At 46.0% G+C, this 22,952-nt stretch overlaps 1 protein-coding gene and 1 pseudogene across 3 annotated transcripts in view; one reads left to right on the plus strand and one right to left on the minus strand.

The window, feature by feature from the left end:
- The window catches only part of ABCA4 (ATP binding cassette subfamily A member 4), a 136,641-nt gene that overhangs the window by 82,255 nt on the left and 31,434 nt on the right, over positions 1-22,952 (plus strand). For both annotated transcript variants that reach the window (XM_049714008.1, XM_049714005.1), the window contains exons 18-30: positions 508-597; positions 2,371-2,545; positions 4,240-4,371; positions 5,313-5,452; positions 5,942-6,079; positions 7,016-7,209; positions 8,296-8,380; positions 11,118-11,323; positions 11,695-11,743; positions 15,513-15,754; positions 16,450-16,574; positions 17,057-17,155; positions 17,979-18,165. In XM_049714008.1, coding sequence (XP_049569965.1) covers positions 508-597; positions 2,371-2,545; positions 4,240-4,371; positions 5,313-5,452; positions 5,942-6,079; positions 7,016-7,209; positions 8,296-8,380; positions 11,118-11,323; positions 11,695-11,743; positions 15,513-15,754; positions 16,450-16,574; positions 17,057-17,155; positions 17,979-18,165 — 1,862 coding nt within the window. The remainder of the gene's footprint in view (positions 1-507; positions 598-2,370; positions 2,546-4,239; positions 4,372-5,312; positions 5,453-5,941; positions 6,080-7,015; positions 7,210-8,295; positions 8,381-11,117; positions 11,324-11,694; positions 11,744-15,512; positions 15,755-16,449; positions 16,575-17,056; positions 17,156-17,978; positions 18,166-22,952) is intronic.
- LOC105748047 (nucleophosmin-like) lies at positions 21,362-22,362 on the minus strand (annotated as a pseudogene). The gene has a single exon (XR_007479056.1). The product of XR_007479056.1 is annotated as a nucleophosmin-like (transcript).

The raw sequence follows: 22,952 nt of genomic DNA on the forward strand, positions 1-22,952 counted from the left end.
CTCAGGTAAACGATGTCTCGGTCTGGCTGCCCATCATATCAGCTTGAATGGACTTTTACTCAAGGTTCATCATGACTTTGACATGTTTTGGATTGGAGTGAAAAATACTGTTAACGAGCTAAAGAAAATTAACCCATTTCAAAGTTAATTTTTTGTTAATTTTTTTTTTTTTAATCACAATATCTGACATTGTGGGCTCCTCCTGGCATTTTAAGAGGATGTGTGAAACTCCTGTTACAAAACTCCCTCTGGGCTCAGCGAAGGTTGCCAAATCAGCCAGCTGGGAGGCCCTTCCAGCCACTGCCGGAACTTCACAGTCCCGCAGGTCAGAGGTTGGCAAAGCCTTGCTCGGGGCTTGTCCTGGGAATGCCAACTTGGCCTTCTGAGGGAGCTGTGTTTTCCAGCTATGGTAGGAAACTCTGCTCCGCCTTCTTTTCCCCTCCTTTCCTGCCTTTCCTGATTCTCATGTCTCACCAGGAGAGTAACAGTGGCTTCTGGTTGGTGCAGGGTGTTCAACCAGAGAAGAAAGGGCCTTGGAAAAGACGGAACCCGTAACAGAGGAAATGGAGGACCCAGAACACCCAGAAGGAATAAATGGTAAAAACCTCAATAAAGAATGCAGAACAGAGGCAAGGAAAAGGCTCAGAACACTGCACAGAGCCAGAGTAAAACACCTCGTGACTGGGGTGAAATGGAACCCAGGAAACTGACTGTCTCTGTTGACAAGGGTTAAACCTAATACCTTCTCAAGGGTCCAGCTGCACATGTGCGGAATGAATGGTCCAGCCAGACATGAACGCATATTTCCTGGAGAAAGCAAATCCAAAGTATGTGGTGTGTTTGTGCCCTTGTTAGGCAAACCCCAAGTGAATTGCACAAATGTGCTGACTTCCGAGGATTTAGCAAGAACAATAACTTGGGTCACTAGGTCTTAAAGCGGATATGAGCTATAAGGAAAGACAAAAATAAATGCTCCTGTGCACAGGGGGAAAGAGTCTAAAGGAGCTGAGTACATTTCATTCGTGGTTTACAAATCTAGAAGTCCATTCATTCAAGCCATCAAAAGCCTTTCCTGACCGTGGAAGTTACCTAATAATTCCTCAACCCATGGACTAAGTTTGCAAGTGTTCCCCTGGCCTTTGCCTCCCTTACCTTCCCTCTTGAACCAGTTCTGTACTTCCCCCCGCACCATGTTCTCTATTCTTTAAGCATATGAATTTCTCTGTGGATACTAAATGCTCTTGCTATCCTCACCCTGGGTTTAGAGAGGCAGCATGGCCTCTGGACTTCACCTGATGTTGCATGAGAGGGTCCAGCCTCCATGCCTCTGGTCCATCCCAGGTGCCATTTCGCAAAGCTGAGGTCAGAGACCTGTGGCTCCTGTGGTTTCCAGTCAGCAGAACTTGTGGGAAGACCCTTCTCCCAGAGTGTAATTCCAAGACCAAAATCAGGGGGTTGGGGGCTGGTCCCACCTCAGTTTTAGGCGAGACCAGGAGGCACAGAGAAAAGAAGCAACGGGATTTTTTTTTTTTTTTTTTTTTTTTGGCAGGGGAATAAGTGCTCAGAACTACAATATTAAGATGACAAATTAAGTGACGCTGTATAGAGTGAACTAAAGCAGGGAGAGACTGGAGGATAGGCAGAAGTGAACACCAAGTGGACCTCACACCGTAGGGGGGTGTGGAAGTCGAAAAGTGGAGGGACAGAGTTAGAGGGAAAGGAGTGAAGAAGAGTGGACTGTCCCACCCTAACTGGAGAAACTCTGGAGTTCTGAGGAGCAAGAATTCAGTTTCAGTCAGAGTTGGCTCAAAGATGTGAGCCAAGGTGACCAGGAGAACGGCAGCTCCAAGAATGAACATAGGACAGTCTGAAGGAAAATGTTTGGGGAAGAAAATGAGGAGCCTGAGCTGTTACAAGAAATCCATGAGGAAATGCCCAGCAGACTATCCGAAATGAGGACCTGGGATTGAAGGCTGAGCTTAGGGCTAACTCTCCATACAGACAGTGCGTGCAGTCTGGGTTTGAATCCCAGCTCTGCCACTCATAAGCCACGTGACCTTGATTGGACTCTTGATGTCTCTTGTGTCTTAGGTGTCCTCAGTAACAGAAATGGGCACAGCAATATCTATTCCCCTAGGGCTGTAGTAAGGGTGACATGAGGAAATCCATGTAAGGCACTTGAAATAATGCCTGGCACAGAGTAACCTTTCAATAAATGTTGGCCACTATTATTACCATTATTACTCTGTAGTCATCCTTACAAAGGTCATAGCTAAAGCCATGGGGGCAGAAGACAATAGTCTGAAGAAAGAACCTTGGGAAATGTGTACACTAAGGCATTGTTACATCATGTTCATTTTTTCCAACAAGACTGCTTCTTTGAACGTGAGCTCCCAGGCTTGGTTCCCGGGGTGTGTGTGAAGAATCTGGTAAAGATTTTTGAGCACCATGGCAGGCCAGCTGTGGACCGTCTTAACATTACCTTCTATGAAAACCAGATCACCGCGTTTCTCGGTCACAATGGAGCAGGGAAAACCACGACCTTGTGAGTCTCTAATTTTCTGGCTCTCTTCTTCCTCTTTTAGCTTCAGTCTATTCTTGCCCATTGAGTTTTAGTGACAAAAATGTGCCAATATTTGTGTCCCAGGAAGGTGTTAAGTACAATGCAGTTTTCAAAGCTTATTCTCATATATTGTTTTATTTGATCCTCACATGAAATTGGAGACAGAGGTGGAGTAGTAAGTTTATTGCCCCCTTTGTGCCAGGGAAGTGGACATCCAGAGAGCTGAAGTGACTTTCCCAAGGTCACCAAGTTGTAATGGTTCCCTGGGGGCAAGAGCCAGGTCCTCCCAAAATTGTCTCTTGTCTTTGATGCTGCGAGCCGGCCTCCCTACCCCCAGCCTCCCCAGCGTTGCCGTCATGATGGTGGTGATAAAGTCGTGGCCACCACCATCACATGCCCTCTGTCTGTAGAGCGCTATTTACTTTCAGAGAGCATCCCTTTTCCTACCTATGAGGGTTGGTGGTAGTTCTGGAGAAAGTTAAAAGGGGCTGTGGGGTAACTGCCTGGCAACTGAAAACTAAGTTCAGGGAAGATGAAGGCTCTGCATGGACTCCTCAGGTCAGGAAGCTCCCCTCACTTTTCTAAGGGCCCTGAGTGTCATCTGCTGTGAAGGAAAACAGGGCCAGCTAAGGTTTCCCGAGGAGCAGCAGGGCAGGGAACCCATATGAACGCAGTCGTCAGGTCCTTTGGCTTCTTAGAGAGCCCCAGGAAGGAACAGCTGTGTACACCCTGCATTGGAATGTTCTCTGAGGGCGGTTCAGTGTGAATGGAATGTGGGGCTGGTGCCATTATACTTGGTTCTGTTTCCCTCTAGTGGTCGATCAACAGGCCAGTTCAGAGAGCCTGAGATTGTATCTGGCTCAGGGACAGAGCTGGGAGGGTTAGCTGATTTCTCTCCTTGTTAACTAATATGGTCAGAGAGCCCCAAGCCCTGTTCAGGACCCCAAAGGCAAACACATTACTTCATGAATGTGAAATGCAATGTCCCCTGGTGGCCAGAACACAACGTTCAGTAGAAGTAATATAATATTTTTGAGTCTTCCTTTATTCTGGCATTGTTCTAAGTGCTTTACAGGTATTAACTATATTTAATCCTCCCAAAAAAACCCCATGAGGTGAGCGTCGTCATTTCCCATTTTACAAAATAAATCAACATTCCTATTGGGCTTTTTATTATTTTGGATCCAAAATTATTGTGGTGATAATTCCCAGGCCTGGGTTCAATCAGTTAATCAACAAATACATGTTGAACGCTTCGGCTTCTCAATAAGACCTTGCCTTTCGTAATGGTGACATCAGGCAAAACTTGGACCCATGGGCTGGATACCTTTAACTGAGCCCCCTACAGCGCCAGGAGTTGTGATGGCTGAGTTGGGGAGGGATCTCCAGCTGCAAGTGAGCATTCTACAGCTGGGAATCCGTGTACACCCATCAGTGCTTGCCTGAAAGAACTAGGAAATAAGTGAAGCAGAGAAGGAAGGCAGATGTGCTCATCCTCCTAGGGGCCTGGACGTACACACTGGTGCTAAGCCCCGTACAGGAAACTGTTGGTTCCTGCAGCTGATGATGGTTGGGGTTTAACTGAGGGTCAGAATCACCGACCCTGGGGTGGAGGCTGCTGTCCCAAGGCCTTCCTAAAAGCCAGCCTTTCAACCACTGACTCCTGCGTTTGGCAGGTCCATCCTGACGGGTCTGTTGCCACCGACATCCGGGACTGTGCTCATTAGGGGAAAGGACATTGAAACCAGCCTGGATGCTATCCGGCAGAGCCTTGGCATGTGTCCACAGCACAACATCCTGTTCCACCAGTAAGTAGAACAGGAACTGAGACCCTCCCCATGCCCTAACCTCACCTTGCCCTCCAACAACACGTTCTCTAGAGTGCAGCCGAGGGATGCCAGCTCTGGGGGCAGAAGGCAGTACTCTGCTTTGGCTTCCCCCACCTTCGGGGTCTTTTGTCCTGCTTGCAACGAGACATGCATGTGACTGTGCCTCTGGCACTCAGAGCTGAGCTCTTCCTGCTCAGAAGAGTGGTGCTGCCTTCTCTCTGTCAGGGTGGCTGGTCCCAGGGCCCCTTGCTCAGTACTTGCCCAGAAGTCTGGTCCCTGAAAGGGACCAGAGAGGAGACCATCGCTCCTTTTTTCCTCTTCAGCCAGGCATTAAAAACTGAGTTTTGAGGAAGCTTTTCAGTTGCTTTTTTCCCAAACTTTTATTTCTTATCTAAAAAGTTATACACAGTCATTGAAGCAAAGAAGGAGGGAAGACGGGAAGGAAGGAAATATAGATTAAAACAAAAAATGAAAGTCACCTGTAATTTCACCAGCCATAGAAAACCACTGTTAACACCTTGATATATAATTTTTCTCTTATACATGTATAGATATACATATATACTTTAAAATTATAAAGGAGAATAAAACTCTGCATACCATTTTGTAACCTGTTTTTATAAATGTGATTGCTTTTTTAAACCTAAGATATCATGAACATCTTTTCGTGCTATTACATATTCTTCTATGCGATAAGTTTTAATGTGTACATACTATTCCGTTGTATAATGTGCTATTTCAGCTGTCTTAGATATTTTGGCAGGGTTGGTATTTTGTTTCATTTTTCTATTATAAACAACACCATGATGAACATCATGATTGCTAAATCTTTGTGCTCATCTTTAATTATTTCTATGAGGTAAATTGCTAGAAGTGGAATTGCTGAGCACATTGCCTTTCTCATTGCCCCGTCCCTATAGTCTCACAGTGGCTGAACACATCCTATTCTACGCGCAGCTGAAAGGGAGGTCCTGGGAGGAGGCCCAGCTGGAGATGGAAGCCATGCTGGAGGACACAGGCCTCCACCACAAGAGGAACGAAGAAGCGCAGGATCTCTCAGGTGCTTGGTGTTGGGAAAAGACAGGGCTTCAGATAGCATATCCATGGTTTCCCAGCGCACAGGGCCTTGTGCATATGCCTGTGTGCATGTGTGTGTACGTGTGTATATTCTTAGGCCTATAACAGGAGAGCTCCTAAGGGTTGGAACATTCTATAAAGTTATTCTGACCATCTAAGACCAACCCACCTCTGGATTATTTCCCACATGAAACACTATCTTGCAGCAGCCTGGGCTGTATTTGCTCTGATGTTTATGTGTTTGAACTCAAAGGTGAGAACAGTCTTCAAATGGTCTGAGCCTAGGAGGCAGGGATTTTCTTTCCTGCATTATGAGGCCTGTACCACTAGAGTTTTGAACACTGTGTGGATATCTAAGGAGGCAACATCACGCTGCTGCTGGATCTAAGGTGCCTTCCTTACGAGGTCAGCCCTGGGCCCTTCTCTTCCAATTGTCCACAGCTCCCGTGACCCTGCCGCCTTGTACCTCTAGGTGGCATGCAGAGGAAGCTGTCCGTTGCCATTGCCTTCGTGGGAGATGCCAAGGTGGTGGTTCTGGATGAGCCCACCTCTGGGGTGGATCCCTACTCGAGGCGCTCCATCTGGGACCTGCTCCTGAAATACCGCTCAGGTAATGTCCACTGTGCATCGCCGGTGCTCTCACTGAGGCTTTATGGGTGCTCTCCACTCTCACACCTAGCATTTTGTAAGGGCCACAGCTATACTCAGATGAGGCTTTATCACTGGCTTGGGGGAGTCTATAAGTTCTAGATGAAGCCTCCTGAGATATTTTACACAAGTACAAGCAGGGAGTTACTGATGAAGCAGCCTACTTCCCAAAATGCTCTAGAAAGTTCTCTCGACCTGCAGCCCTTCTGTCTGGAACAATGGGAGCAGCTCTAGTGAAATTCCCCCTTGGAAACCAGGTGTGAGGGCAGTGAGCCTGTGTTCAGTGCTGCAGAGGACTGCTGCAGATGGAGATGTCTCAAAGTGTGACATTTCCTCCTCTGTCGTGGCACGTGCAACCAAAGGTACAGATGCAGAAGAGACAGCAAGCAGAGCTAGTGCCCGTAAAAGTGGTGGTGTGGTTCAATCCTGCGGTCGATTTGCCTTCCTGGAATCCTCATTACCATTTTCTTTCAATGACATCTCCAGCTAGTATCAAAGAGTGTGTGTGTGTGTGTGTGTGTGTGTGTGTGTGTGTGTGTGTTCTTTGCAAAGATGATAAATGCAGTGCTTAATGACCCAGAGAATACACATATAGAACTCAAAAGATGCTGACTGACTATAATAACCATGTCCCATATATGGTGATTTATTTGCATCAGGTCCTATGTCTAATGAAGAAATAATCCGTGAAACAGTGCTTTACAATATGCAGGATGCTAAAAACGTTAGCTGTTTTCACTTTTATTCTAATATTGTAGAATTTATTGCAGAAAACTTGTTTTTATTTATTAACTCCCAGTTTTTGCAACCCATATAATGGGAAGCTTGCCATACATCCTCTCCCATCCACACCTGGCCCAGGCCTGCCTGGTGATTCCCCTGACCCCTGCCCTTGCAGGCAGAACCATCATCATGTCCACTCACCACATGGACGAGGCCGACATCCTCGGGGACCGCATCGCCATCATAGCCCGGGGACGGCTCTACTGCTCCGGCACACCGCTCTTCCTAAAGAACTGCTTTGGCACAGGCTTCTACTTAACCTTGGTGCGCAAGATGAAGACCATCCAGGGCCAAGGAGGAGGCTGTAAGGTTTGTGTCTGTCCAGGGAAAGAGCCTGTCCCGGGTGAGAAGGAACGCACAGTGTGGTGCTGTCGTTCTGGACTTCTACCTAAATCAGACTCCAGCCAGCAGAACTGACCTCTTTGTTTCTGGAACCATTTGTAGATTTCGATAAAAGGGCGTTTTGAACTCTCCTGCAGAGATGCTTTACCCCAAATAAAACAACTAGTTTCAAACGACCTCTGATTATTATAGGCCAGAATCCTAAACTGCACATGTGGTTTGGTGCAACATAGAAGGGAGTGACTTATTCTGCGAGGTTACACTAATTAAAGGACAGTAGTTGTTTAAGTTCCTTTTTTCATTCCAACATTTATGTTCCCTAATTAAACCCAAATTTCATTGGTAAATGAAAGCTAAGAAAAAGATTTCCTGATAACTATAACCTGAAAATGGTGAAGTGAAAAAATACCAACCAGCAGAGACCAACTCAGCATGTTAGGAGGCCCAGGTTCAAGTCTGGGCTGCAAGGTGAAAAACTGTGTCATCCTAGGCAAATTCCTTAATTCCTCATTGTTGTGGGGTATTTTCCACATAGAAAATGAAACTGATAATTGCCTCTCTGCTTCTTGGGGATGTGGTGAAGATAAGTGAGATAAAGTATTATAAATGTGCTTTGGGCTCATTGAGAAAGGCATTGCTCACATTCAAGTTGTTTTGTCATGCTTATTTTATTGTAGCATTATTTATGCCTCTGGCCCCTGTAGTTTAAGCGTCTGGCTGCTTCTGGGTTTTCCAGTCCTGGATAGACTTCCACAGCCCAGCATGCATCCCTGGGGAGGGAAAAGCAGAATGTCTTGCACAGGCCAACCTATAGCTTTCACATAAGTAATGACAAGCCAAAGGGATCCTTCAAGGTTCTCTCTGTGCCTGATTCACACACTCTGCAGAACAAAATCAAACAGCCACAGCTTCAAAATGTTCAGATGAAGTGATAGATTAAAACAGTGAAGAAAAATGTGTTGACTACACTTGGCGTGAGAAACAAAGCATGGTGGTGACTTCAGTGAGCATCAGGGAGATGCTATAGAAGTGACTGACGTCCATCTGTTGTAGGGGACCTGCAGCTGTGCGTCTAAGGGTTTCTCCATCAGGTGTCCATCCTGCGTCGATGAGATAACTCCAGAACAAGTCTTGGACGGTAAGGACTCAGGCAGACTGTACCTCAGTTCTTGTCTGGCGATCATCTCTGGGTATTGTTGGGTGTGTCCGGCTGTCATGCATTTCAGTGGGAGCAAATAGAACACTCTGTGTGTTTCTCAAGCCCACAGTCATGCAATTGCTCATCATCTTCTTTGAGTTTTTTCTCCTCCTCAGTTCCCAAAGGGATGTTAAAGTCATGGACCTACGGGCCCTCTCCTTTTAATGACGAATCCAGTCTTTGTTCACTCCTTGCCCTTGTCCATAGTAAGCCTCCACTCCTGGGGTCCTCCTGCCTGGCTCCAAGCCACATTCCTCAGTGTCTGGAGAAAAGGGGTTCTAAAGGTGCCAGCTGGAGCCCTACAGTGGAGCCACAGCCCTCATCGTGCACTTTTCCAGAGAGTCAGTTTGCACGGTGTAGATGCCAAATCTGAGGAATATTGCACATCCCTGTTACACGCCCAGCTTTCCTCTCAGTTGCCAAGTTTTCCAGTGGTTCTTGCTTGGATTAGAGTGTGTCAGACCTCATAAGGGGTGCCTCCACTCCAGGAAGATGCCAAAGAGAGGCTCTCGCTGTGGAAGCACTCATGGTTGCAGGATCTGACCTCCTGCCCTAGAGTGCTTGTCAGCAGCTCTTTCCACTCTCCTTGAGTGCTTGCCTCTCATCCTTTCCCCGGGGCGTCTTCACAATTTGAATACCACACTTCCCATATTCCTAAGTACGAGCAAAACTAAACCTATGTACTGATCCAAGTTAATGAAGGGGGAAAATAGCTGCTTATCAAAGAAAAGACAAAGTTTCCTACTTAGCACAAGTATTTTTCTAACTAAAATCTGGTGAAACAAGAAAACGAGACAATATTTATGCACCACGCTTAACAGCTGAGGCAGGATGCCCAGGGGGCACCCTATTTACTCTCCCACCCTCTCTTTGCACCGACAGAACCTGTGGTGAACGTGAACACATCTTTTTAGAACATTTCTGTGTGTTTTTCCTAGTCTGCCTTGCCATGGGCCCCTCCCTGCTTTCTGAATAATTTTTTTTAAAAGAATACATTTAATTACTGTGTGTGCCAAAGTTAAGGTGGAAACAGAGCCTGCTGGCTGAGGTGAATTTTTTAAATATTACTTTATTTCTAAATAAAAGTTCATTTTCTTTGAATAGAAGAGAGATGCTGTGAAGGGTGGGAAGCACAGTAAGTAGTTATACCCGAAATAAGAGAAGGAAGATCATTTCAATCCCCATTAGCTCCTTGGAAGGCTTTTCGCACACACACACCCACATACCACACACACTCGCAGACCTCCCTGCCAGACGCTGAAAGCCCTGCTGCCCTGAAGGGCTGCTGCTGGAAAGGCTGACACACACGTCTAAGACACAATTCCTGGGAATCCAGCAGCTTCAGGTTCGATTTCCTTCCTAAGAGAACAATGAACGTGACCCCTAGAGAGCTGTTAGGGCAGAGCTGCTTCCTCCCGTGAGGAGCCCTCCAGCCCCAGCATGAAGTCATCTCAGAGCTGAAGACAATTGAGTCTAATTTGCATATTTGACTTAAAACAAGCCTTCCAGTCCAGCTAGGCAGAAGGATTTGGGTTGAAAGCTGTGAAATCCCTCCACATGAGTCATTTCTAAAACAAAGAAGGAAAAGAACTCATTGGGTGATCCTGACTCTGAGAGGATGGCTTGCAGAAACACACAAGACCTGGGCTCTGAGTCCCCAGAATCCCTTCCCCTTTGACCTGCCTCTCAAGACAGTGTGCTAGGGAATCGTCTCTTTAAATGCATGCTTTAAATTTTTTAATTAGATTTTTAATTTTAAGGTAACACATGCTCATGCATAAAATTCAATTCTGATGGTATGAGTGTTATCAGGTGAATACTTGATACTGGACACTTCCCCACACCCCATGCTGTGCTTCCTGTACTCCATCCCATGGTCCATTTCCACAGCTTCTCAACCCCCTTCTGCATTTCCTGTGAGCTGGGGATTAAGGGTTTTGTTTGAGGAGGCAGATGCAATCCTAGGGGAAATGGTGCAGGCCTCCCAAAAGTTAGACCAGGCCTGGGTGTGTGATTTAGGAAGGGGAGTTCTCACCCAGCTTGGTCACCAAGGCCGAGTGTGCATATTGGGCAAGTCCCCTATACCTTGGGCCAGACCAAAAAATGAAAGCAATTTTGACTCTCTCAGGCTTGTGGTGATTAAGAACGAACAACGTTGATGACAAGAGCTTTCTTACTTGAGATGATGTTCGTGATAACAATAGCAGCTGACACTCATCTATGGACCGGGCACATCATTCTCAGTGTTTAACGCATATTAACGCATCCAAGCCTCACAAATCACAATGAAGTGGGCGCCATTATTTTCCCCTTTACGCAGATGAAGAAACAAGGGTATGACCTGCCTAACGTTGCATAGCTTGTAAAGAACAGAAGATTTGATTGAACAAAGGAGAAAACTGGCACAGGAGTGTTACATGAGCTCCCCAAGGTTACACAGCTAGTTGGGGGGTGGGGTGTTGGCTTCCATCTCCATCTCCCTTTCAGTGCTCATCACAGGGCCAGCTAAGCTAAAAACAGACATGACGGAGCGCTATTCCTCTGCAAGAATCACTACCGAGAAAGGAAATGCCCTTTTCTCAAATGAGAGGCAGAAGAAAGTAGGGGACCTGGGCAAGTTCACAGTCTTCCAGGTTCTGGAAAGCAGAGTTGATGTCAGCCTTTCTTCTTGTCTTAGGGGATGTGAATGAGCTGATGGATATGGTTTGCCACCATGTTCCGGAGGCGAAGCTGGTGGAATGTGTTGGTCAAGAGCTCATCTTCCTTCTTCCAAATAAGAATTTCAAGCAGAGGGCATACGCCAGCCTTTTCAGAGAGCTGGAGGAGACCCTGGGTGACCTGGGGCTCAGCAGTTTTGGAATTTCTGACACTCCCCTGGAAGAGGTAAGGCAGAGATTCCAGGTGGTTGCTGTCAGGTACCAGAAGAGGTGGTTCTTTGCCAAAGTCTAACACAAAAGTCTAGAAGGGAAATTCTGTAAAGGCAAAAAGCCGTAATTCCTCACCCAAGCGTAGCAACTATCTTCATTTTTGGCTTATTTCCTCCTGCCTTTGTCCATACGCACACATATTTTACATAGTTGTGGTCACCATATACATACACTTTTGTATTTATAGAAGACTATGTTCTTAGACAAAGAGTCGTAATGTATTTTCTTCCTATGATGAAGCAATCCCCAACAGAATTGAGCTTGGGTTAGATTTTTCTGAGAGTGGGAATGCCTAAACCAAATTCTCTCTTTTTTCCTTCTTGACAGATTTTTCTGAAGGTCACGGAGGATTGTGAGTCAAGACCTCTGTTTGCTGGTATGGCACCCGAGTGTGGAGTTTGTTCCCTTACCACACCCACGAGCTCTATCTTGAAAGCCTAAGGAAAAGTGCATAAAACAACAAAGCAGGGAAACACTCCTCCATCGCCTTCATCTGACCCCAAAATAACAGGCATTTTGCACTCTCAGTTCCTTTGGTTGACAAAGGAAAGACAAATGGAATTAGATCTGGGTGGGAAGACTCTAGACGAAATCAGGATTCTTAAGGAGGGCAGGCTGGGAGCTTCACCACCCCCAAGCTTCTCACCCTTCCTGGTCTCCTGTTCCTGCCACATCACCATCCTCATCTCCTAGTCTTATCTCTGCCAGGCCTCTGATCCACTCCTGCTTGCATGAGTGACAGCTCGCAGAGTTCTTAGAGATAATGGTGACAGTAAATACAACCCAGATGCTAGCTAGGACCTCCTGGCCTCTTTGAGATGGAGATAAAGTTATTCTGAGCCCTCATTTAGTGCACTGCGGAGCTTCGAAACTGTGGGGACCATAATTGCTGTGGATTCTGGGGGTTTCTCTTCCATATGTGTGAGCCCGGCCACCAACCATCCCCTTCCGTGATTTCTACCAAATCTCAGAGCCACACAAAGCACTCATGAGTGCAGTGGATTTTACTATGGAGGGTGGAGGCTGGGGAGATGGACATGCAGGAGAGCTTACCTGCCGCAACACAGGCCACTTCAGATAGAACAACAGGTATCCACCCACTCTGATAAAATGCTCTCCCTGGCTTCTCCCTTCCCATTCCATTTTCCTCTCTTCTGGTCAGAGGCAAAGCTGTGAGACAATTCTCATTTGCTGTCTTGGGCACCTGCCATTGGTGCCCAATGGTGATATGTTACACTTTCTACCCAGTGTAACATATCGCAGTATTTTCGTGTGCAAAGACTGTTTCCTCTTTGTTAGTTTCCGGTGCTAGCTCTATGTCACGGTTTTCATCTTGCTTTGTAAGTGATCCCAGCTATGCCTAGAACTAACAGTAGTCAAATATATCAGCCCACACATGTGCCATGACCCAGTTAGGCTGTGTGGCAGCCAGAAGAGGTGGCCACCCAGGCAGAGTGGGGAGAAAGGTGCAGTGCTCTGGAGGGGGTGGGAGCAGCTCACCACAGGGCCCAGGTCTTCTTTCCAGCTTTGTAGACACAGGAATTAAATTTCCTCAGCTCACCGAAGGGCAAAAACTTACATTAACCAAAACCAGAATGAAAACATGCTAATTTATATTAGAAGCTATGATGGATTCAAGAATCAGGGGCTTTAATCTGCACAGAATGCTCCTTCTTAATAATTAGGTCCTGGGACGTCCCTGGTGGCTCAGTGGTTAAGAATCTGCCTGCCAGTGAAGGGAACACGGGTTCAATCCCTGGTCCAGGAAGATCCCACATGCTGTGGAGCAACTAAGCCTGTGCACCACAACTACTGAGTCTGTGTGCTGCAGCTACTGAAGCCCGCACACCTAGAGCCCGTGCTCCGCAACAAGAGAAGCCACTGCAAAGGGAAGCCCGCGCACCACAATGAAGAGTAGCCCCGATCGCCGCAACTAGAGAAAGCCTGCGCGCAGCAGCGAAGACCCAACACAGCCAATAAATAAATAAATAAATAATTAGGTCCTTTTAGAAGAATAAATTACACATCAGAAGACTGGTCATTCTGGACACAGAATAGAATGTTCGAAAGAGACAGTCAAGGGTAGGGGTTAAGAGCATAGCCTCTAGAGTGAAGCAGACCGAACATCAAACCTGAACTCTGTAATTTGCTAATTGAGTCGCTTTGGGTAAATACTTAGCTTCTTTTTTTCTTTATGAGAACACTTAAGATTCAATCCCTTAACAACTTCTGTGTATAACATGCTGCAGTGTTAATTAATTTTATCATGTTGTACATTACATCCCTAGTACTTATTAATACTTAGTTTCTTTGTACCTCAGTTTCCTCATATGCAAAATGGGGATGATAATAGTATCCACCTTTTAAGGTTATTAAGAGAATTAAATGAGCTAAAACATACCAAGTCTTAACACAGTATGCAATTTCTGGTTACGATTCAGCAGCACCCTAATCTCAACACTTACAAATATCTCTTACGTCAAACTCAGCCCTAATTTATACTTTACAAAGGGCTAAGTATCCTTTGTTTTATTTGATTGTCACTGTAACCTCGTGAGGCTGGTAGGGCAGGGATTGACCCCATCTGGGGAAACTGAGCTCATGTAAGTTGGATGACTTGCCTTAAAGTCACACAGGCTTTTGAGTCTTATTATTCCCTGGTCTCAGCTCTCAAATCTAGGACCCTCAGTTATACACTCCCACTGTCTTCCATTTTTCAGGTGGCTAATTGTATTTGTTTTGAATAGGCTCCGTTTTAGAGGATGGCATTTTTCTGATCTTGTCTTCAGAGTCTGAAGGAGCCTGTGGCTGTCTATGGAGTCATACATTACATGGTACCAAGAGGGTCCAAGCCATTTCTGAAGGGTGGCTCACTGCCAGTGGCCTCTGGAGGGCAGCAGAAAGCCAGAGACAAACAGACCTGAAGCCCTCAACTCTGGTCTGGACCGTGGACTCCAGTCTGGTTGGGGCATCAGGGAGAGGGCAAAGCTCAGAGGATAGACACGAGGACAGGCAGCAGCAATCCTACCAGAGGGAGGGCCATCCACACAGACATCAGATCTGAGCCCAGATCAAGAGGAAGGACGTGGAGATGGGACTCTGGTGCCAGGTAGTCAGTGAGCCTGCAGAAGTTCTCCACCCTCTGAGTAGCAGGCCTGGTACACTGCAGGTGCCCGTGAACATTAGCTGAAAGGATGACTCAGCTGACCCAGCTCCCTCTGCAGCTGCCCTTGTCCTGGGAGACTTTAGGAGAAAGCAGCTAGGGGCAACTAGCCATCCTCTAGGCCCTCTATGTCCAACAACATATTCTGCAAATAAATATTAATCAGTGATGATAAACTATAGCTTCAACCTAACAGATGACTTAAAATGGTTTATAAAACACATTTATGTGTGTTAGCTCATTTAATCTTCATAAAAACCTTCTTCTTGTTTTCATTTTACAGATGAGAAAACTCAGATTCAGACAGGTTGAGTCACTTAGCCAAATTTGAACATCTAGTAAGAGTCAGGATTCAAACCCAGGTCTCCTAACTCCTAGTTCATTGCTCTTTCCACTACTTCTCGGTGACCTAAAAATTTAGAAAGAACCAAATCAATTGTGACTTTTACTTTTTTTATGTACACAGGTTATACATGAATATATTTTGTTGTTAAATTCAAATAATACAAAAACACTAACCCTTCCCACTTCATCCCATGCCCTTATCCAGCTCTGCCCCGAAGCCGTAACCTTTTTTAACAATTGACAGGTATTCTTTCAGAGCTTTGCTCATGTGTACACATTGTGGGTGTATGTGTATACATAAAATATGTTTCTTTGCATATGATAAATATGCTGTCTAACACAAATATGGTCTTACTACACATACTGTTCTGCACCTTTGTTTTTTGGTTTTTTTTTTACTTATATGTGTCAGACCTCTCTGTCTTGTTCCCTTTAACTACTGTAGAGAATTTTAAAACAATTTCAGGCAATTCTGTCTATAGATGATTTATATCAGAAAATAGAATTTTAAAAAGTTTATTAACCTTCCTGGCCTGATATTTTGTTGCTGACTTAAATGAAGGGAAAATTTACACAGTAAGAAAACAATGATCTTGTGAATGTTTTTCTAAACTATTAATTCCATCTCCCAAACCAGGCGGCACTCAGCAGAAAAGAGAAAACGTCAGTCTTCGACACTCCTGTTTGAGTTCTAGCAGGAAGGCCAGACAGACTCCACAGCACTCCGACGGCCACCCCACGGAGCCCGCTGCTCCCCCGGAGCAGGATGGGCACAGCCAACTTAACACGGGAGTGCAGCTGGCCCTCCAGCACGTGCAGGCGCTGCTGGTCAAGCGGTTCCACCACACTGTCCGCAGCTACAAGGACTTCCTGGCCCAGGTATTACTGCAGTCTTTGGCTGTGCCTGTTTGCCGGTGGCCACGCCTACCAGACCTCTCCCAGCCTCCCCATCCTCTCTCAGGCTTTCTGGTGCACATGGGGTCAGACACTGCGATGGGCACCCTCTTTGAGTTCTGTCAGCTTTGTTTCCTCCCTGCCAACCTTTGTTTCTTTTTGGTAACACAAAGCTTCTTTGTAAGTACTCTACCTCACTTAGCAGAGAAAATAGAATAAGAGTGGATATGTTAATATTGCTTTTATTTTTATAGGGGAGGGTGAAGTCATGTTTTCATTCATTTTTTTGCAGTGACCTTGCATATCAAGGTCATTGTCTGCTTTTTCTTTTTATACTTTTTGTTCAGAAACAGAAACTCTGGTTCACCTCTGGCTGAGCATTGGCCTACTTCAGGGTTCAGTGTTGACCTGCTTCAACCACCCTTCAAAGGTTACCAGAACATTCTGTGTTCTCCTTCACAACCTGCCTTTGCACATCCTCCCGTCATGTTCCCCAGAAGACTGACCTTCTCCATCAGGGCCCAGTTATGAGGCTGCTGGATAAATGTTTAAAAGAGTGTGTGTGTGTGTGTGTGTGTGTGTGTGTGTGTGTATATGTGTGTGTGTGTGTGTGTGTGTATGCGTGTATGTGTAACATACCACATACCACAGCCCAAGTTACCATGTTTATTTTCCCACAGATTGTGCTCCCGGCCACTTTTGTGTTTCTGGCTCTGATGCTTTCCATCATCATCCCTCCTTTTGGCGAATATCCTGCTTTGACCCTTCACCCCTGGATATATGGGCAGCAGTATACCTTCTTCAGGTGTGTAGACTCATCCTCAGATGTCATCATCCACCTCCTTGGGTTGTGGGGCTCCTGGGTCACCTGCTGCTTGGTGCGGCCCTGACCTTCCCACTCTCTGGGACAGTCACCAGCATGATAGTGGTCCTCAGGCTGCCCTCAGAAAGGAAATTAATGAGTCTGCCACTTGGGAAAGGTGACCCCCAAGTGGACACGCAAGACTGCCAGGAGGAAGGAAAGAGAACGCAGAGGTTGGGTGAGTGGGTTGAAGCTCCATTTTTTGAAGTGCAGACCTGATACGGAATCAGACCACTGGTGTGTTCCAATAGCCTACCCCCCTTCTCAGGAGACCTATAGCCACCTCAAGGCAGAATCCTTTGCCTTGCTTACATGCCAGGCATGTAGTAGCCGTTCAACAGGCATTTGCTGCGTTGCATGTTGGCTGCTTTGTCCCTCTGCCCCAGTCACATGCCCATCGAGTAAGCCCCTCTCACTCTGTCTAGCATGGACCAGCCGGACAGTGAGCGGCTCATGGTACTTGCAGACGTCCTCGTGAATAAGCCAGGCTTTGGCAACCGCTGCCTGAAGGAAGAGTGGCTTCCGTAAGTCCCTGCGCACCCCTGCCCTAACACCAGCAGCTGCCCTGGGAGACCCTGATGGTGGGGGCCTGGGATGGCAGGGTTGGGAGAGGCCCCATCTCAGTCCTGCTGTGTATTACACGAACACCACCATACCCCTGAGCAGCACTCACCCGGCCTCTCCATCAACACCTCTGTGCGAGGGTGTTCCCTGCCCCTCAGGAAGCCCCTGCACCACGGGACAGCTCTGTATTTCTATAGTTCTCCATATAAAAGTACCATGCTGAGTTGACATATGCTACTCACAACTTATCTGAAAGGAATCTGAACGGAGAAGGGGGGCAGATGGGGGATGTGCCCTTGTGTGATTGGACCTAGAATGGCGTTAGTTACCTATATGGCCAACTTTCAATTACTGCTTTAAGTGTGGAGAAGAGAGTTCTAGAGGGCAGTTGAAATCCACCAAGAATTCAAAACGTTCAATGTAATTTTAACTGCTTCTCTCATCCAGTCTTTTTCAGAGTTATTGATAAGGACCAAAATAGATTAATTTCAAAACCTCTTGTATTTGTTCTCTAAACGGCGAGAGCTGCCAGCAGATAAAAGGGAGATTAAGCCATCCACAAGCTAGATAATTTTTCCCAGCCCCACCCACATCTAGTGAATCAATAAAATTCTAGTCTTGATTTTTTCTTGAGCAGAAACCAACCTCCAAGAGTAGAAGAAAATGCATGGGTCCGAGGAGGAGGAAAGGCTCAGAAGGAGAGGGTTGGGCACTATTTCTCATTTTGAGGAATTTTTATCAACCTTGAAGCTGATTGTGGAATATGTTCTTGTCTTCCATGAGGGAGTTCCCCTGTGGCAATTCAACCCCCTGGAAGACTCCCTCTGTGTCCCCGGATGTCAGCCACCTGCTCCAGAAGCAGATATGGACAGCAGACCACCCCTCGCCTTCCTGCAGGTGCAGCACCAGAGAGAAGCTCACCATGCTCCCCGAGTGCCCTGAGGGCGCAGGGGGGCTCCCACCCCCTCAGGTACCTCCCCCTCCAGGGGCTGCTAGGGCCCTGAGCCTGTCTGTGACCACAGCCATTGCGCCTCCTGAGTTTCTAGCCAACTAACGTTTTCAAACTGACGCCTGAGTGAAGGACTAAATGAGGCTCCAGGTCCTTACCTCCTGGAGGAAGCCACTGACCAAAAGCTTCATTTCCACCAGACACTCCCCATTCAATCTAGTAAGAAAATATCTTTAAGTATTGAGAAAATTACACATCAGGCATGATCACTATAGAAAAATTAGAAAACACAGACAAGTCAGAACAAAAAAAATTACCCCATCACTTGGTGATAACCACCAATAACATTTAGTTTTTATCCATTCAGACAGGATTATATTCAAAATGCTGTCCTGAAACCTGCTATTTTCACTTAACAACATATCATGAACATATGGCCATGTCAATAAATATACATTTACAGTATCATTTTTAATGCCTGCACACTATCCTACTGTTTGGATTTACTTTAATTTAGTTAACTACTCTCTCATTGTTGGACATGTGGGCTTCCAGTTTTTCTGTTATCAGCAGTGTTGTAGTGTCCCTTCAAATGCACACTTACAATTTTAATTAAGAAACTCTCCATGTGCTGTGTAATTAACATGCACACACACAGACACACACACACACACACACACACACACACACACAGCTAGCGACCTGTGTTTTGCAGGGATAACAACAATCTTGGCTCTGAGCAGCCTCGTCTCTCAGGAGTTCCGAATGCCAGAATGTATCACAGTGAGCCGCTCCAGGGGTTTCAGAGACAGTGAATGGGGCCAGAGAAGTCCCCCTTGTCTCAGGTTGATAACAGGACTCCCAGCTGACTTGCACAGAGCTGGGTCCTATGTGGTCCTCTCTCATGATTTGCCAGTGAATGAACGACTCCCCATGAGGCAGTGTGGCAGGTGGGGCGAGCACCGGCATTGGCATCAGAGAGCCATGGGTGGGTTACTTGGCCTCTCTGAGCCTTAATTTCTTCACCTATAAATTGGGGATAACTGCACTTATTTCTCAGCATTATTAAGAGAATGCAATGAGATAAAGAAACTATTATTTAGAAATAGTTTCAACTCAAGTGATGACAACCTCAAACTAACTGTGGATAAAATATGACACAGCTCATTTCTTTCTCATGTAAAAGTTTGTGTGGGTGGTCCATGGCATTCTGTTTTGTCACTCCCTCCTTTCTGGTAAACAAGTCAGCCTCCTTGGCCAAGATGGCAGAATCTACTTTCCAGGCAGCAGATGGAAGAAGGGATGAAGAAAAAGGGAGGGCAAAGTGTGTGAATACACTATCTTTAAGGAGGATTTCCAGAAGCTACCACAGAGGCACTTTCATGTGTACATCATTGGCCAGAACGGAACATCACAGGAGCCTGGGAACTGTCGTCTTTATTCTGGGTGTCCTTGTACCCAACAAAAAAGTCTGTTCCTGTGGCAAACGGCAGGGGGCAGAGCAGTAATGGGGGACAACTAAACTTTGCCACAGCGTCAGTCACAGTTGTTGGCTTGTATATAAATGATTCCATGTTTATGAACATCCTACCTTTCCCTTTTTTATGCTAAAAGCATGTACCTTTCTGTTTCTCAAGCAATATATTTTCTCTTTGAATCATAACTCAGCCACTACAGCATCACAGGGATCCCAAAAGAGGGACTTAGGGGCTTGTCCCAATTCTCGGTACCCCAGAGGAAGCTCTGCTTCTGTTGGGTTTGCGGAGGGCCCCTGTGGCTGCTTCTACTCAAATACATCCAGTGGCAGGGCACCGAGGCTGTGACCCTGTGTAGTGAGCCCTTGGCTGGAACAGGGAGGGAAGGCCAAGCATAGCTGTGAGGGGACTCATTCCTCAGTGAATCCTGACTTTAAGGCTCACTGCCTCACTTAGAAATGTATTTTCAGTGGTTAGTCCTTGGTCCCTGAGGAAAAAATGTAAAAGACTTTTAGCCAAAGTCTGGTAAAAAGCAAATCAGTTCCTGTGATTTTCTGTCACTCCTGCCTCTCCTCACTATCATTCATGCTTCTCTTGGGAGCATCTGCGTCAGGCATCTGCACAGAAGCTGCTCTGTGTGTGTGTGAGTGTCTCTCTCCTTCACACATACACACACACTTATGTTCACACCCACCCGCCACACTCACTCACACACACTCCCCCATTTGCCTGGAATAAGACCAGAGAGTATGAGTTTGCTTCAGAGATGGTAAATCGTCCTCATCTGGAAAATGGGGTGGTGGCTGTGGTCTTCTCTGGGGTCCCCTCCTGTCCTAACATATTCTTTGAATGGTGCTGGGTCCTGAGGGGGAGGGGCTCCATCCCTGACTTCTGGGATACACAGAGATAAAGTTGTAGGAGGATCTCATTTGACAGAACTTTTAGAAACTATTTTGTCATAAATTCCCAGGCACCACCCATTGTTCCAGCCTAGATTCCACCAGGGGAGCCTGGCAGTTCACGTGGTTGCCATTTTCAGCTTGAGAAGCAGGTGACGCAGTGAAAAGAGCAAGGCTGTGGAGTCAGACATGCAGATTCTAATCCTAGGTCAACCACCCACAAGCTCTAGCCTGGTGCAAGTTAGCTAATCTTTCTGAACCTCAGTTTCTCTGTCTATAAACGAAGGCAACAGTTCTTCTTTCACAGGATATAAGGATTAAGGCAGATAATGTAGAGCATTTAACGCTGTGCCTGGCACACAGTGAGCATTCAGGAGATGCTAGTTCTCCTCCTAGTGTTAGAGAGGAACAAGGTGAAGAAAGTGAACTGAAGAAGGGAGTAAAATGAGAAAGGGGCGGGAAAGACAGAAACCATGAAAAATGAAAAGAGTAGTGTGATGATGGTGGTGTAACACTGCCAGAAATTTCCTCGGCTGCCTCTGGGTGGCACCCTTGATACCGCAGGTTCGTGGTTCACCAGAGACTAAACGCTATGTATTCCCAAATTTAAAGTGATATTGCCACCTGGTGGCCAAACTCATGCACTTTTTTTTTTTTTTTTTTTTTTTTTGATTCAAATACTTATTGAGCAGCTAAGGAGATACAAAGGTGATTAAAACATGGTCAAAGAGGTGAGGCAAATCCACAAGTAATAGAAAGCAAAGTATAAGGTCCACTGAATCACAGCAGTCAAAAGAAAGTGTTTTAGGAGATCAAGAGATTGCTTCCAGCCTGGAAGGGGGCAAATCAATAAGGGGATTGAGATGAAAATAGAAGACTTCAGTCTGGATTGTTGATGATACTCAGTTTGGACTATATTTGTCTCTCCTTTTCCCCTCTCCCCATCTTTGGGCTTAATTTACCAGTAGTGCCCAGGATTGTTCAATGCTCTTTTTCTATACTTGCTTACATTTTTGCTTCAATGTTTTCTACAGAGCTAGGTCCTTTCGGTGTTTTAGAAGTTTTTTCCTGTTTTTTGAAGGATTCTTGACTTTTTGATCTTGGTGTTGATGGTCTTGAGTCTTTTCCATTCTGGTTTGATTTTTGTGCATTTTTGGCTGGAATATCTTGTACAGATTACTTTACTGGAGCTTTTTCTTCAGCTTCCTCATCATCAAAGTCATCATCATCTTCATCATCATCATCGTCATCTTCATGATCATCTTCATCTTCATCAGCAACAAGTTTTACTTTTTTCTGTGGAAACTTGCTACCACTTCCAGGGGCAGACACTTTCCAGACTTACTTAGGAGTGCCACGTCCTCCTCCTCTTCATCTTCTGACTCTGCATCTTCCTCCACAGCTACTAAGTGCTGTCCACTAATATGCACAGGCCCTGAGCCACACTTCAACTGTAAGACCACAGGTGGTGTTATTTCAAAGCCCCCAAGGGAAACTGTTGGCTGCACAGACATTTTCAAAGTTGCCAGTGTTGCTTTGATTGGACTGCCTTCATAATTCATCACCTCTGCTTTGATGATGTGCAATTCATCCTTTGTGCCAGCCCCTAAACTGACCGTTCTTGAAGATAACTGGTGCTCATTTCCATCATTATCCACCTTAAAGTGATCATCTTTGTTGGCCTTTAGTTCACAACGAAAAAGATAGTTCTGGGGCCTCAGAGGGCTCATGTCCATGTCCATCGAATCTTCCATGGGTTGGTGGCATGCACTTAGGTGGGAGAGAAGGTGGACGGAGATAAAAGACTACTGTTCCAGGGAACAGTTGCGCAGGACAGAATCACACCAGGGCTCATGCACTTTTGAATTCTCTAAAATCTTTTGATTAACTCGGAGTTCTTCTAGATGTATTCTGAAAGTGATTTGTAAATTGTAATGCACTGTTTGAATTCTGTCATTCATGTCAAAATTTATGGTACCAGCTATATGCCAGGTATTATTCTCGGTACTGGGGACACAACAGCTAACGAGTCAGAAAAAGTCCTGGCTGTCACAGAATTTGTATCCAAAAGGGGGGTAACAGATGAAAACGAGTAAACAGATTAATTGGAAAGAAAATTTCAGGTAGAGATGAAGATGTGAAGACAATACTACAGTATGTGACTAGAAATAGAAAATGCTTCTCTGAGAAATAAACTTTGGGCTGAGATTTGAATGATAACAAGTTAGCCATGAGAGGTTGTCCAGGGAGAACATTCCAGGCAGAGGGAGCTGCTGCCAAGGGCAAAACTACAGCAGGAATGAGAGGTGTGCATTTGAGAAACAGGGAGAAGAAGTGGGGGGGTGGGCAGTGGGGGTGGGTAGCAGCAGGTGAGCTCAGCCTTGGTAATGAATTTGGATCTGATCCGAGGGTTTACTGGAGTGTGGTAAGCAAG

This window comes from Orcinus orca, chromosome 1, assembly GCF_937001465.1.
Source record: "Orcinus orca chromosome 1, mOrcOrc1.1, whole genome shotgun sequence".
Lineage (NCBI taxonomy): Eukaryota > Metazoa > Chordata > Mammalia > Artiodactyla > Delphinidae > Orcinus > Orcinus orca.